General features: G+C 42.1%; 1 protein-coding gene across 2 annotated transcripts in view; it reads right to left on the bottom strand.

The window, feature by feature from the left end:
* The window catches only part of EPHA3 (EPH receptor A3), a 352,384-nt gene that overhangs the window by 34,070 nt on the left and 301,797 nt on the right, over positions 1-16,517 (bottom strand). For both annotated transcript variants that reach the window (XM_044284515.1, XM_044284513.1), the window contains exons 12-14: positions 16,322-16,383; positions 13,846-14,055; positions 5,374-5,523 (exon numbers count right to left, since the gene is read on the bottom strand). In XM_044284515.1, the coding sequence (XP_044140450.1) occupies positions 5,374-5,523; positions 13,846-14,055; positions 16,322-16,383 (422 nt within the window). The remainder of the gene's footprint in view (positions 1-5,373; positions 5,524-13,845; positions 14,056-16,321; positions 16,384-16,517) is intronic.

The following is a 16,517-nucleotide window of genomic DNA, read 5'->3' on the forward strand; positions in this document are numbered from 1 at the left end:
GAAACCGGATTATGGCGTATAGTGGGATCTCATCATGTACTGTCACGTATCATCCTGCATCATGGTGGCCGATGGTGGATGATAAATCTGGGGCATCTTTACTCTCATCTAACTTTACACCACCTAAAATCTGTCCACATGGCCCATAAATCTGTCCGCCAGAAACTCTAAATTGGCCTAATCTGCACCGGTTTTACCACCCGAATCAAGGATTTCAGTTTATAATCTAAACGATGGCCAAATCCACTGTTCTGCCTCCAGCAGAGGAAGATTCATTTCAGTTCACGTCTATTTCATTTCTAATTCAATCTGCTGCAATTCCTGTATTCCTGTAGTTATTTGTTAGGTAACAGCACCATCTAGCGGTGGTAAAATGTATTGAACCTTGTTTTCTTGTTAATAAAGATTATTGCTTTGTGGGAAGTGCTAGGCATTGTGGGTAGTGCTAGGCATTCTGGGAAGGAAAAGCCCCAGTCTTCAGTCTACATATAGACTACAGGACATCAGCAGAGCTGTTCCATGCAGTTCTCCTTCTTAAACTCCACCATCTTTGTGCAAGTATATCTGGTGAGTGAGATCTACCTTGCTTCAGGGACATTATGTTCGCAGAGCTGTTTAGCTGGGTATAAGTGTCACTCAGGGAGTTATTTCTGTTAGCTAGCCATGCAGGTTCTATGTATAGGCAGCCATTTTGGACATCTGCTTTCTCTGTAAATGTATTACTGTACATGCTATGCTATATGTTTTACTTACATAAGCCATTTGTATTCTTGTAGTTTTACAAATTCACAATCCTGTTAGACTACAGAGAACAGTCCTCTTATTTGGATGACAGGAATGGTTTACACTGAATGTCAGACTGCACACTGTGTGAACGTGTATAAAGACAGAACATCCACTATCTTAAAAATGGGAAATTTTGAGGATGTTAGAAAAAGTCATCCTTTTTGGCATATGTGAATAATTCATGTTTATAAAATGAGAAGTTTAAAATTTTTGGAGCCAACAACACCATAAAGTAGTGCATTTATCTTAGTAAATGTGGGCCAACGTGTCTATATATCTACATGTCCATAGGAATAAATACCCACATTATTTATTGGATTGTATCTTTTCTCTAGGACATGGCAATAATGCCCCGGCCGCACCCAGCAGGGACCCAGTTGTGCCTAACAGGCTCATCTACAGGGGACGTCAGCTCCGCGTGGTCTTACCAAGACTGAATATTGTACGGGTTCAGCCCTACAGAAGGAGCTGGAGAAGTAGTGGATGAAAAAAAGGGGAGGTGGAGGAAGAAAGGAAGATGAAGAAGGATAAAGTGCGGCCCCCGGAAGAAGCTGAAGATTACTCAGAGATATGAGCTTCAGGATGAGCACTTTGCAGAAGAGGGACACAAACCACCACCAGTAGAGACGGATGTCATGCAGTGTCCCAGGCTGCTCTGTAATACTGAGCCTCTGCTGTTACATGTGTAGATCACACACCGCACATACAGAGGAGCCCGGCCGCACTTATCTGAGACCGGCTCTCTACAATCACATGTATGATTCCTCTGTGCCGCACATAAACCACACGCCACACTGAGGACTGAGAAGACTCCTTCTCAGTGAGCCAGGGTCTGTGTGTACCACAGAGAAGAGACCTGCAGCTCAGAGGGACTTCTCTGTGGACCACCCTCGTGGAATCAAACTGGGGGACCAGGACTGTAATCTAAGGCAGTGCTAGCAAATATAAAAAAATATAATGCACAAGCCTACAGATATTACATAGAGAACATACACGGCAGAGCAGGACTCACTAATACATCCAGGGCCGAGACCTGATCCAGGGTATACGGTGACAGACACACTCCGAATACAAACCTGACACCACCCAATGTTATACATCTAATAAACAGAGAAAATACTGAATATTGTGACAGGGCTGGTTAGTGACATTGGGACATGCAGCTCATTCATCCCTTGGGGTAATACATACGAATATCTATAATCCTGCTGGTGATATGTTTAATATCCATATTACAGTAATAAAAGTTTACTTGTATCTATTACATTGCCTTTTCCTCAATTCTTTTTTCCCCATCCTCGCCTACAAAAGTCAAAATATATGTGACATCATTATCATTAGAGATGAGTGAAGTTATGGAAAATTTAATTCGGCTGCTTCACAGAATTTCACAAAGTGCATTTGTACTGTATGTAGCGGGCGTAATGACGGGCAACAGAGATTGGCCGCCCCCATCATGGAACCCCTTAGATGCCACGTTCATTGCTGATTGCGGCATCTGAGGCTACCATTTAGGCCTTTCAGGGGTTAATTGGGGTAGAATAAAAAAAAAAATAGTCACCTCATCGATTTGATCTTGTAGAGGCCGTTGCGGCCATCTTGATTGAAGACACTGCTTGAAATCTCGCGTGGTGACGTGATGACATCATCGCACTGGCCGGCATGGTAACGTCATACATCACCACGTAAGAGATATTGCATGGTATCTTCAATCAAGATAGCTGCGGCGGCCTATTCACACGCAAATGGATGAGGTGAGTATGTATTTTTTTTAGTTTTTTACCGCTATTTTAGAGAAAATTGATTCGTTACCACGAAGAGCTAGGAAATTTGGCTTTGCAGCGAATAGAATTTTTCCTGAAATTCAGATCGAATTAAATTTATTTGACTCCAATTCACTTAACACTAATTATAATCTATGAACCATACGGAATCTGTCACTTTACTCCTCCTGAGGGCACCATACACTAAATGACAGAGACTGGAGTGACATCAGCTAAAAGGTCACCTGACGATGGGAGATGCAGCTGGCAGATTAGTCATCACTGTGGACAAGACAACAAACCTGAGGGCTCATGCACACGACCGTATGCGTTTTGCAGTCTGCAAAAAAACGCATGACATCCGTATTGCATCATTTTTTATTTTTTTTTGCGGATCCATTGTAACAATGCCTGTGCTTGTCCGCAAAATGGACAAGAATAGGACATGTTCTATTTTTTTGTGGAACAGACATGCGGACATACTGAAACAGAGTCCTTTATTTTATTTTTTTGCGGACCTATTCAAATGAATGGTTCCGCATACGGACCTGTAAAAAAACGGAACAGAAACGAAAAAAAAAAAAAAGAGTTCCTGTGCATGAGCCCTAACCCTAAGGCATGCACACGGGTTCGCAATATACGGACACCGGACGTTTGTGCACTGTATCAGCGATGCGGACCCATTCACTTCAATCCGGAAGGGGCGGAACGGAGGCACGGAACCCCAAGGAAACACTACGAAGTGCTTCCTGTGGGTTTTCTGTCTATGCCTCCGTACTGCAAAAAAATAGTGCATGCACTACTTTTTGGCAATGCGGACTGTCGGATGCGGATTGTGGACCCCATTCAAGTGAATGGGTCCGCGTCCGCATACGGCGGGCACATGGTCGGTGCCTGTGCATTTTGTGGTCCACAGTATGGGTACCAGCCAAAAATAGCAGTGTGCATGAGGCCTAAGCTTTATCGACAATATGCTGAAGAGCCTCTGACCATCATACGGTTGTCAGATCGTCCTGATTACATTTTTTATTGTTTTTGTTATGGACAAGAATGGGAGCATCATAGCAATATTAGAGGGCAAATTGACCTCTGCTTCAGCGCCGTAACTCCTGACGCTTCCCGCCAGACCAGAAGGGAGCAGCAGCAGTAATGCTCTGCCTGTTTTTGCACACATTACATTGCTAGGACCACCGGTCTAGGAGTTTTGAAAGGTGAGTTTCTTTTTTTTTTTTATTAATAATTTATTTATTTATATTATATTTTTTATTTGTTGAAGATTTTTTAACATACTGCTGCCTGAGATTTGTTTTTTAATCATGTCGAGTCCTATGCAAATAAACTGCAACACGCATTTTGCTACACGTTAAAATTACAGCAGCATACTGTACATTCACAAACAACGGACACTCATATATTCACACACACTTATATGTTCATGTTTACACACATGTACAGACATATACACACTTATGCTACACTAATCTTCTATGATCATGATTTATGATTCGAGTCCATAGCTGTATGGAAAACCAGTAATTGGTTCCAAAGCCCAAAATGTCATCTCAAGTTTTAAGAAAAATAAGCAGATAATCAAGACATCTAAAGCAAGTCCTTAAGTAAAACAGACCGGAAAAGATTCTGGAAGCTGAAACGACTTTCTATGGTGATGGCAGGAGCTTCTTCAAGGTATTGCCTAGTACAGTGGTGGCGAACCGTGCCAGAGGGGGCACTCAGAGCCCTCTCTGTGGGCACGTGGCTCTGTGAGGGCCATGCGTAAGCTTGCCGCCTGTGCACTATCACTAATGAGCGCTTCCTTTATGGAGCGCTCATTAGTACACATTTTTCACACCCCCCCCCCTTCCCGTCTTGTCGCTGCTTGATGATGATGTTTTGCAGCATTGACTGGAAGCAGCAGGACCTGCAAAACGTCATCACGCTGGAGAGCAGGTCCTGTCCTACGCATCCAGTGAGCAGAGAGTGTTCACCATGGCGCGATAAAATGGATGAGGGGAGTTTTATTTATTTTTTGCACAGGAAGAATGGGGAAGGGGGCATTAATAATATTGTGACCTCTAATGGGGGCATTAATAATACTGGGAGCCACTAATGAAGGAAAAATAATACTAGGAGGGGTACTAATGGAGGCATTCAGTTTACTCGGGGCCATTAATGGGGGCCATATTAATATTGTGGGCTTCTCCTGGGGCATTATTAGTATTAGGGGTCACTAATGGAGGCTTTATTAATACAGAGGGTCACTACTGGGGCATATTAATACTAGGGGTACTAATGGAACATTTTAATACTAGGGCGGTCCAAGGGGGGCATTTATTTTACTGGGGCCTATGTTCAGCCATGCCCCCATAGCCTAACTTGGCCGGTATTTTTTATTATTCAGGTTACATTGCCGTGTTGGCACTATAAATAAATGGGTTTTGGGTTGCATTTTGGGCACTCAGTCTCTAAAAGGTTTGCCATCAGTGGTACACTAGATGTATCAGAAACATAAAGTGGAGACACTGTTCAACTGGTCTCCAAAGGAGCAGCTCATCCCGGCACAGACAGGGGGCAGTACAGAGCATGTAGTATCACAGAGGAACTAGAAGGGTGTTTTACCAGAGAAATGGTCAGGTTGATTGGTAGGATCTCAGTCTGAGACATTGGATGTTGAGTCAAGTTTGAACTTATCATGGCCCAGAAAAGACCATTGGATGTTGAAAATATTGTATCCTGAGGCCATTGTATCTTGAGGGGCCTCTGTACTTGGACACATATAATTTAAAGACATGTATAATACATATTATTGTTAGTATTGCGCTCTTACATCTTGATTTGACATCTCCCAGTAAGGTCTCTCTCCATAGGACATTACTTCCCACACCACAATGCCGTAACTCCATGCATCACTTGCTGATGTGAATTTTCGGTATGAAATGGCTTCCGGCGCCGTCCATCTAATCGGTATCTTCCCACCCTATAGACGTAAAAATAAATTTTTAGTAATCAGGACATAAAAAGATTTTACAAATCCTGCATAATATCTCATTCAGGACTGGATATAACAATATGCCATGATGACAATGGGGAGCAAAGGGTGGGATGCAGTAAAAAATGTTAATATTACCGTATCTATGGGAGCAGACATGTATGTCATTAATATTATATTCATACATCCGTGCATTAATGTGCTCTCATCATGTGTTCATGTAAATTACCTGCATGATTTTGTACCCCATCAAGCCCTGGTTCCTGGACGCTGCCACTTAGTTTTTCTGTGTTGACCCATAACATATGAGTTTTCTATATATTCTAATCAGTTATGGTGGTTATGTATATGTATTTATTGTCAATATGGTGACATCCTCATAAAGCATAGGTTCACAAGCCACCCCCTTTAAATCTGTAGTCTCTTGTATTCCCAGAAACATTGGCCCAGATTTACTATGGAGTAGACGGGGTGGACACCTAGACATGGAGTTTTTAAGGGCTATCTTCAGGGCACTTTTGTTTCATAATATAATTTTACTCATTTTTGGATAAAAATCATGTTTTCAATTGGTCTTTATTAAAAATTGTCATTATTTTTTGTGATACATGGGGTTAAAATCACTCTTGAGTTCTGTCAGCTGACGGCTCATGTGAAGCCCTATCTCTGATCCCCTGACCACATAAACACTCATTATAGCTACACTCTTATCAAAGTGATAAGAATATGGCTTAAATGAGTATTTGTGAGTTCAGGAGATCAGAGATAAGGCTTCACATGAGCCGTCCGATGACGGGAAATCCAGGAACGACAGTCTGCAAATAGACTGATTTTAACCCCTTGTATCACAAAAAAATACAGAAAATTTTAATAAAGACCAATTGAAAAAAATGATTTTGAGCCAATGAGTAAAATGCAATCATAAAAAAAAAAAAAAAATGTGGCCCTAATGGTGTCCATAGCCTTTAAATGTGCCACATTGTTAGCATAGTGGCTCAGGCTGTATAAAAAACTGGTGAATCTATAGAATGCCTGTCTAAAAGTTTAATTCTTTGTTTTCATATTGTTAAACCATATACTTTGTCACATTTTGGTGAAAAAATTTGCATTTTAGGCTACACCTTCTTCACAACTAAGCCACACCCATTCGTCTGTGTTGAGAAAACTGTCTAAAACACAAGATGCAACATTCTTATTTGACCATAGCAGTATATTGTGCTGGACTGCGCTATCTGGCTTGTTTGGCGCAGTACACTGCGTTGCACTGTGGGAGTTGGTTTCATTAGGACAGTATTTTGTGCTGCACTGTGGTAATAGGTTCTGCTGGGGCGGTATTTTCTACAGTACTATGCTATTGTATTGCTGGCCCCACCTACTAGTGCTAACCCCACCTACTCAGGTCGGCTCCACCTTCTGTCAATTTGGGCCTGCATTCACTTTATTATTTTTTTTCCAGGTCCACGACAAATTCCCAGTTCACCCCTCCGTCCCTACACCACTAAGTAAGGCTACTTTCACATATGCGTTTATGTGGTCTGGTTTCGAGATTCAGAAGGGGATCTCAAGACCACAGCAAAACGCATCCATTCAGAACTGAACTGATCCAATTGTATTATATTGAAAATAAAGAATACAGATCCGTCACTAAAACCATTGTAAGTCAATGGGCGCCGGATCGCTTTTTTTTTTTGTGTCTGAAAAAAACGAATCTGCCACCATTGACCTACATGGTTTTTGGTGCTGGATCTGGTTTGTTCAGCTTCCCATGCCGGACACAAAAACACTGCTTGCATTCAGAGATCGCAATGAACTGGAACGGCTGGCATTCTGGTGTCATTTGTTTAAGACATTTCCGTCTGAGATCAGTTTTTATAGACAGGGGAAAATGTCCTGCATGCAGTACTTTTGTTTCCATTTAAAAATAAAAAAATCTCAGATGGAAATAGCTCAAACTAAGGCCTCATGCACACGACCGTTTTTTTTTAAGGTCCGCAAAAACGGGGTCCGTAGGTCCGTGATCCGTGACCGTTTTTTCGTCCGTGGATCTTCCTTGTTTTTTGGAGGATCCACGGACATGAAAAATGTCAAGTTTGCCATTGAAAGGATAGGAAAAAACGGACACGGATCACGGACACGGATGACAATCTTGTGTGCATCCCTGTTTTTTCACGGACCCATTGACTTGAATGGGTCCGTGAACCGTTGGCCGTGAAAAAAATAGGACAGGTCATATTTTTTCACGGCCAGGAAAACACGGATCACGGATGCGGCTGCCAAACAGTGCATTTTCCGATTTTTCCACGGACCCATTGAAAGTCAATGGGTCCGCGAAAAAAAACGGAAAACGGCACAACGGCCACGGATGCACACAACGGTCGTGTGCATGAGGCCTAATGCAACAGGATCAGTTTTTTCACTGGCTCCTGTAAAAAACGGAACCTATGCAATCCTATGTATAACTGATGCACAGGATCAGTTTTTTTTTACAGGATTTTTTTTTGATGCAGCAGAAGAACGGAATGCTAAACGGTGATGTGAATGCACCCTTAGCAGATATTTACGAATATTTATTTATTTATTTTACTTACATATTGTGGCAATGTGAACATTAAGGTGTTGTTTGCACCAGGAGCATGTCACCAAGGGGCCCGGCCTTGGTGGAGTAAAAGCTCTAGTCCAGGTGTCCACTAAAGTAGGGGGAAACCATATAGATAGTGTAGCTGGTTCAGCTATTTTAGGGGGGGCTTTTACTGGGAACAGGCAATGTGTTGGGTGGGTGCCTGTTCCCCATGCTCCAGTCCGGGACTTAGGGCATGCTCATGTCCAGGGATCCTATTTAATCCTGCTACTGGATCTTGGGTGTGGCTCACTCTGGAGTGTTTGGTGAAGCAGAGTCCTGGTGAGGCTCTGTCTGAGTGGTCTCAGCCGGGTGGGCTGAGGGGCCACGAGGCTAGGCGATAGCCTGAACTTTGGGGGACGCGGTGACGCCTGTGAAACAAGGATCACGAGGCCAGAGTCGGGAGGACTACTGAGGCCAGAGTCGGGAGGACTACTGAGGCCAGAGTCGGGAGGACTACTGGGCCACAATCCCCCAAAAGGTATTGAAGTGTCACAGCCTAGAGGTTGCTGGACTGAATGGCTGAGGAAAGCCGCATTTGTGTTCCATGTGTGAACAGGGCTCTCTAGGTGAGTCAGGGATACGCTTATGTGTTTCGTTACAGCCTAGCCAGGCAAGGGTTTGTTATTTTGTGTGGATGTCACTCGTGATAAGTTGAAGCTGCGACTTCTTAACCTGTGCTTTGCTAAAGTGTCTGAACTAAAGCAAGAGTTTGGACATTATAATCGTGTCTGCGAAGATATCTGTGAGTGTGACCCCCTGAAAAGAGACGATCCCCTACAATATATAGCGCCAACATATTCCACAGCACTGTACAGTCATCATTAACACATACTATTTAGGACCCCCTTGTGGGGGCTGGATAACAGAAGAGGACAGGGATATAAGAGCGGGAGCCACACTATATAGATAGCAACATCAGGACGGCTAAAATAACACTTTACTAATGACAGGCTAGACGATGAAAAGGTTAAAATAACATGGCAGCATTCTGTGGTCTTAACCGATGACAGACAGAAATATTACATAATGATGAGAAACCGCGTGCCCCAATCCCAGCACCCATGTGACGCAGGTGAACAGGCGCCTTGTCTTAACATCCTGCTACAATACACAGCCATGTTCTTCTATCACTACAGGGATTACCATGGATGACAGCTGCGTTACCCCTTCCCCGGACTAATGGCACAGGATCTATGCCTCGTAGCCTCCATCTGTGTCTTCTCCTGTAAGATGACCTGATAGCGACATCATCCCAATTTGGGAAACACAATTTAGTTGTGAAATCGATCCCTGGACGATATAATTAGACCTTTCTTAATCAGGAGTCTAGAAATACTTGGTGATGTAACCAGAACCTGCTGTATAAAAATATCACATGAACTAACCCCTCAGGTGAACACCGTAAAAAAAAAATAAAGAAAAGAAATACGGTGTAAAAAAAGACATTTTGTGTCACCTTACATCACAAAAAGTGTAATACCAAGCAATCAAAAAGTCATATGCACCCTAAAATAGTACCAATCAAACCGTCATCTCATACCGAATAAAGAGAGCCCCTACATAAGACAGTCGCCCCAAGAAAAAAAATATGGCTTTCAGAATATGGAGACACAAAAAAAAGATTTTTTTCTAAAATGCTTTATTATGTAAAACTGAAACAAACAACCAAAAAATATTTGGTATTGTCGCATCTGTAACAACCTGCTCTATAAAAATACCACATGATCTAACCTGTCAGATGAACACTGCAAAAAACAAGCAAAAAAAAAACTGTGCCAAATCAGCAACCAAAAATCCTATGTACCCTAAAATAGTACCAACAAAACTGCCACCTTATCCCGTAGTTTCCAAAATGGGGTCACTTTTTTGGCGTTTCTTCTCCAGGGGTGCATCAGGGGGTATTCAAAGGTGACATGGCGACTTAAAATTATCCCAGTGAAATCTGCCTTCCAAAAACCATATGGTATTCCTTTCCTTCTGCGCCCTGCCGTGTGCCCGTACAGCAGTTTACGACCACATATGGGGTGTTTCTGTTAACTACAGAATCAGGGAAATAAATATTGAGTTTTATTTGGCTTTTAACCCTTGCTTTGTTACTGGAAAAAATGGATTCAAATGGAAAATCTGCCCAAAAAGTGAAATTCTGAAATCTCATCTAGAGTTTCCTTTAATTCTAACACTTAAAGGGTTAACAAAGTTTGTAAAATCAGTTTTGAATACCTTGAGGGGTATGTAAGCCCCACAAAGTGACTTCAGACCTGAACTGGTCCTTAAAAATTGGGTTTTGGAAATTTTCTTAAACATTTTAGGATTTGCTTCTAAACTCCTAAGCGTTCTAACGTCCCCAAAAAAAGTAAATGTAATTTACAAAATGATCCAAACATGAAGTAGACATATGGGAAATTTAAAGTATTAACTATTTTAGGAGGTATCACTATCTGTTTTAAAAGCAGAGAAATTGAAATTTAGAAAATTGCGAATTTTTCCAAATTTTTTGTTAATTTTGTATTTTTATATAAATAAAAATGAAATATTTTTACTCAAATTTACCACTGTCATGAAGTACAATATGTGAAGAGAAAACTGTCTCCGAATGGCTTTGATAAGTAAAAGCGTTTTAAAGTTATCACCACTTAAAGTGACACATCAGATTTGCAAAAAATTGTCTGGTCCTTAAGGTGAAAAATGGCAGGTAATAATAATAATAATAATGATATGTACCTGATCCATTTGCTCGCAAAGGGCTGGCCACCACTATCTTGCTTGAAGGTCTGGTGCGAAATCTTGCATGGCCCAAGATGACATCATCACGTCGGCCATACATCACTGCGCATTGGATGTTGGCCGAGGACATCAATCAAGATGGCGGTGGCCAGCCCGTCGCGAGCAAATGGATCAGGTAAGTATGATTTAGCAAAAAAAATTTTTTACACTATTTCAGGTTAAATCCATTCGCTGCCGTGAAGCACGAGGAAATTCGGCTTTGCAGCAAATTGAATTTATCCTGAAATTCAGTAGTCATAATGTTTTAGTTTTTTTAAAATAATCATTTATGTCACAGAGAAAAAAGGGGAGATTTATCAAAACTGGTATAACGGAGAACTGCCTTAGTTGCCCATAGCAACCAATCATTTTCCACCTTTAATTTTTCTGCACTTTCTGCAGATGGCACGCTGACCCATTCATTCCTATGGGCGATGCACACATCCGTGTTTTCCGCAGATCCTTTTTTTCTGTTCGACAGATTCTAGAACGTGTCCTATTCTTGTCCATATTGCAGAATCTGAAGCTCTATTCTAATAGGAGTGAGAACAATGCAGAATGCACTCTGACAGTGTCCATTATCTGTATTATGTGGATCCATGCTTTGGTGACCAAAATACAGGACACAGCCGTGTGGGTAAGGACTCAAAATGGTTGTCTGAGTTATTTTCTAACTAATGAAAGGTAAGGGCTTTACAATTCACTTACTTTATCTCCAGTTGCTGCTTTCTCAGATTTCACTGAGGGTCACATGACCTGTGATATCAGCATCTCTCCCTGCTCTGATGATGTTTCGTGCACAAGCCTAAGAGAGCAGATATGTCACTGTGCTGGCCACGCCCCCCTGCACTGCTGTCTGCTGCTTATTGCTCTCTCCCTGGATTCTTTAGGAAAAACTTTAACCCCTTCGAGCTGCACCAGACTCAGGGCGGAAGGCTTTACTGAGTAGCTGCAGGCAGTGAGGAGACAAATGCTGGGCACATGAGATGACAGACTGGAGGAGTTCAAGAAGAGATAAGGTGAAGATCCTGTGTGTGTGTATCAGCAGTGTCATTGTACAGCTGGGACTTGTAGTCCTACACATACAATATGCTGCTGAATATCCCAGCAGTCAGACATGTCACTCAGGGCAGCACTTGTATTCACTCCCTTTGCAGAGCAGGGGGAGGGGAAAATATTGTTGTTATTGCAGGTAAACAAAGGGCCAGAAGAGAACCAGGGACATTAGGCAATATATATTTTTTTTTTTGCCTAAAACTTGCTTGGCTTAATTATATATTGCTGCCCATCAGATTTACAGTGCAATATATATATATTTTCAGAACTCGGACAACCCTTTTAATCCTATTTGATTTAGCAATCCATGCATTTTAACCCTATGTAGTGTTATTGAGGCTTGTATATGAGACGGGTGAGAACAGGACGCGGACACCTGGTTCTCGTGTTTATTTTCCAGACCCTAGATCTGGAACGTAACACCTGGACCTGTCTCCTCTGTGTATTATTCCCTTGCTATAGTTCACCTATTGATTTTAGCTTGGATCACATCAATGGAATTTGTTTGTGTGTTTTTCTAGCACAAGAATGAAAGTGTTTGGTCGATGTGGAGACTTTCCAGCTATAAATTCAGCGTCAGACAGGCCTGCTAGGAAATACTGTACACAGAGCAACAATGGGCAGGTTATGAAAGCTTTTATAGAACATCAAGGGCGAAGTGTACCGTATGCCAGATCTAGGGCACTAATCCAGCTCCACACATGGGCTTCAGACATTCAGACAAGGGTCACCATGTTTCTACCCCTTACTGAAAGCATACCCCCAAGGTATGATCACACACTGTGCAGGTATGGACTCCATCGACTCCACAGGGTGATAAGCTAGGATCTACTCTATAGTAGAAAGTCAGTAAGACCTCCAATACCTAATGTTATTAGATAATGCAAAGGGAGTCGGTCACCAGGAAATTCACTGTTACACCAGTCACAATGAGGGTCATTTATCAAACAGGTGTAAAGTAGAACTGGCTTAGTTGCCCATAGCAACCAATCAGATTCCACCTTTAATTTTCCAAAGGAGCTGTGAAAAATGAAAGGTGGGAACTGATTGGTTGCTATCGGCAACTAAGCCAGTTCTACTTTACACCAGTTTGATACATTTGCCCGAACGTCTTGATGGGCTAGCTGAGCAGAATGTAATGATACCTGTCCCTTAGCAATCCATTGCTTTATTCAAGAGAAAAAGTATTTTTAATCCATATGATTTACATATGGATTAAAAATACTTTTTCTCTTGAATAAAGCAATGGATTGCTAAGGGCTTTTGCAAAGGGCAGGTGCCATGGAAGCCTCATTGACTGTCTCTATACCCTTTAGGTTGTCTCTAAGCTATCCACATGCCTTGAATTCTATAAATCTGCAGTCAGGGGTGTAGCTATAGTGGAAGCAGGGGAAGCACAAGGAGCCCGCCCAGGAGGAGGACTAAAAGAATTTATTGTCATGCCCCCTCAACATTACATTATACAATGATAATATATGCAGTGACATGACATACGGTATATAAGTGTAGGAAATGGATGGGTGTGGGGACCTGCTTAAAGTATTTATTCCATAGGTTCATGTCGCTCTGGAGATACATATGTTATTCAATTCATGAATCAGGAGGCTCAGGATGAGCATAAGTCCAGATCCTGACAATGGATTGTGGAAGCATTATTACCTCCTCGGCTGCAATGTACAGAGCTTTCCAATGTTTCTTTGTGCTTTACATATTGATGACACAAGATACATGGAATATATAAGGCTCTTAGTAATAGTATTCAGTAACGTTATCTCCACACTCTCCGTGGTCGAACACACAAATGAATTATGACGTGTGCCAATGACCAGGAAGAATGGAGCACTAATCGAAACATTCATTGTTTTTCTCACCCTTGTTGTATAAGCCGCCTCGGGATCGTCCTCCAGGACACGAGACAACCCAAAGTCAGACACTTTGCACATCAGGTTAACGTTTATGAGAATGTTCCTTGCCGCCAAGTCACGGTGGACGTAACCCATGTCCGAGAGATACTTCATGCCAGATGCAATACCACGCAGCATACCCACCAGCTGGATGACTGTAAACTGAGCATCATGTTTCTGGAAGGAATTTCAAGCACACAATTGAGATGCTAATTGGCCATTAAATTATTGTGAAGAGCTGGATAGAAATTATCAATTACATTCCTGCTTATAATTATCACATATCTGGCAAATTTACTAGAATAATTGGACTCATTCCACTGATATCAAACCGTATATTGTTCTAATATGCTGGTGGAAGAGGCTACACTTTCTGGGTCTTGTCCTGAAATAATTGCTAAAAATCCACAAATGGCAGAACTATATTCAGGGCGACATTTCTAAATACAATACCAGCAATACATTTAGGATTATTAGTTTAGCTTCATTTTTGAAAATCCACTAAAGAGTTATAGAATTAATCTACATGTAACTTTGTAAATACATTGCATTACTTATCTGATGCTGGTCCTGAGTTACAGCCTGTGGCATACTCCAGAGCTGCATTCAGAATTCTGCAGACTTTGCTTGTTCAGTGCCTATACAGAGCAGGCTATATAAAGTCTACACTCACCTAAAGAATTATTAGGAACACCATACTAATACAGTGTTGGACCCCCTTTTGCCTTCAGAACTGCCTTAATTCTACGTGGCATTGATTCAGCAAGGTGCTGATAGCATTCTTTAGAAATGTTGGCCCATATTGATAGGATAGCATCTTGCAGTTGATGGAGATTTGAGGGATGCACATCCAGGGCACGAAGCTCCCGTTCCACCACATCCCAAAGATGCTCTATTGGGTTGAGATCTGGTGACTGTGGGGGCCATTTTAGTACAGTGAACTCATTGTCATGTTCAAGAAACCAATTTGAAATGATTCGAGCTTTGTGACATGGTGCATTATCCTGCTGGAAGTAGCCATCAGAGGATGGGTACATGGTGGTCATGAAGGGATGGACATGGTCAGAAACAATGCTCAGGTAGCCTGTGGAATTTAAATGATGGCCAATTGGCACTAAGGGGCCTAAAGTGTGCCCAGAAAACATCCCCCACACCATTACACCACCACCACCAGCCTGCACAGTGGTAACAAGGCATGATGGATACATGTTCTCATTCTGTTTACGCCAAATTCAGACTCTACCATTTGAATGTCTCAACAGAAATCGAGACTTATCAGACCAGGCAACATTTTTCTAGTCTTCAACAGTCCAATTTTGGTGAGCTCGTGCAAATTGTAGCCTCTTTTTCCTATTTGTAGTGGAAATGAGTGGTACCCGGTGGGGTCTTCTGCTGTTGTAGCCCACCTTTCTTTCCCATTCTGACATTCAGTTTGGAGTTCAGGAGATTGTCTTGACCAGGACCACAACCCTACATGCATTGAAGCAACTGCCATGTGATTGGTTGACTAGATAATCGCATTAATGAGAAATAGAACAGGTGTTCCTAATAATTCTTTAGGTGAGTGTATACCAGACACTATAACGTGATCTGATTCCAAAAAAAAGAACTCTCCCATAATGCGGTGCAGCAGAGAAGAGAAGCTAAGCTTTCAGGGCCCGTGCAGGCTGCATTGCCAGGTAGAGGGGCCGTTACAGACCAGGATGCACTCCATGTGTTGCCGTACAGCACCCTATGCTTCTCTAGGTACATATACAGTATGGGCCTAAATGACTCTAAAGACCCCCTTAAATGAGGCAACTGACCAGGCAGTTATTAGAAAAGAAGCATGTACGAGTGGTATGTGAATGAGAGATCACAATGAAATATGGCTCTGTGCAGTAGAGGACAAGAGATGGGCGAAAGAAAGAAAGAAAGAAAGGGAAGGAAGAAAAAAAGAAAGAAAGAAAAAATAAAGAAATAAAGGGAGGGATGATGGAAGGGAAGAAGGAAGGAAGGAAGGAAGGAAGGAAGGGGGGGAGAGAAGAATGATGGAAGGAAGGAATGAAGAGAGAGGAGGGAGGAATGATAGAAGGAAGGTAGAGAGGGAGGGATGAAGGAAAGAATGAACGAAAGGAAGAGAAGAAAGGGAGAAAGGAATGATAGAAGGGAGGAAGGAAGGGAGAGAGAGTGAAAAGGAGGGAGGAAAGATGGAAGGGGGAGGAAGGAAAGAAACAAAGAATGGAAGGAAGGAAGAGAAGGGAGGAAGGAAGGGAGTGAGAAAGGGAGAGAGTGGGGAAGAAAGGAAGGAATGGAGGGAGGAAGGAAGGAGGTAGAATGGAAAAGAGGAAGGAAGGAAGGCTCGGTACTTGAAAAAGGAGGTAGAATAGAGGTAAACACTGTTATATATACATTGTAATTGCTGGAACAGAACCTGCACATTTCCTGATGGTCTCCTACTTACCCGCAGGAAGCTGTCCAGAGAGCCATTCTCCATGTATTCAGTCACAATCATTACGGGCTTGCCTGGAAACATTTGAACATATAAATGAGTCTCTATATACAGTAGAAATCCAATACAACTGATTTTAAGGGGATTCCATCATTTCTGGACTTATCTAGAAAGATCTCTAGCAGAACTAGACTGTCTGTTCTTGACT

The sequence above is a fragment of the Bufo gargarizans genome, chromosome 3 (genome assembly GCF_014858855.1).
Source record: "Bufo gargarizans isolate SCDJY-AF-19 chromosome 3, ASM1485885v1, whole genome shotgun sequence".
NCBI lineage: Eukaryota > Metazoa > Chordata > Amphibia > Anura > Bufonidae > Bufo > Bufo gargarizans.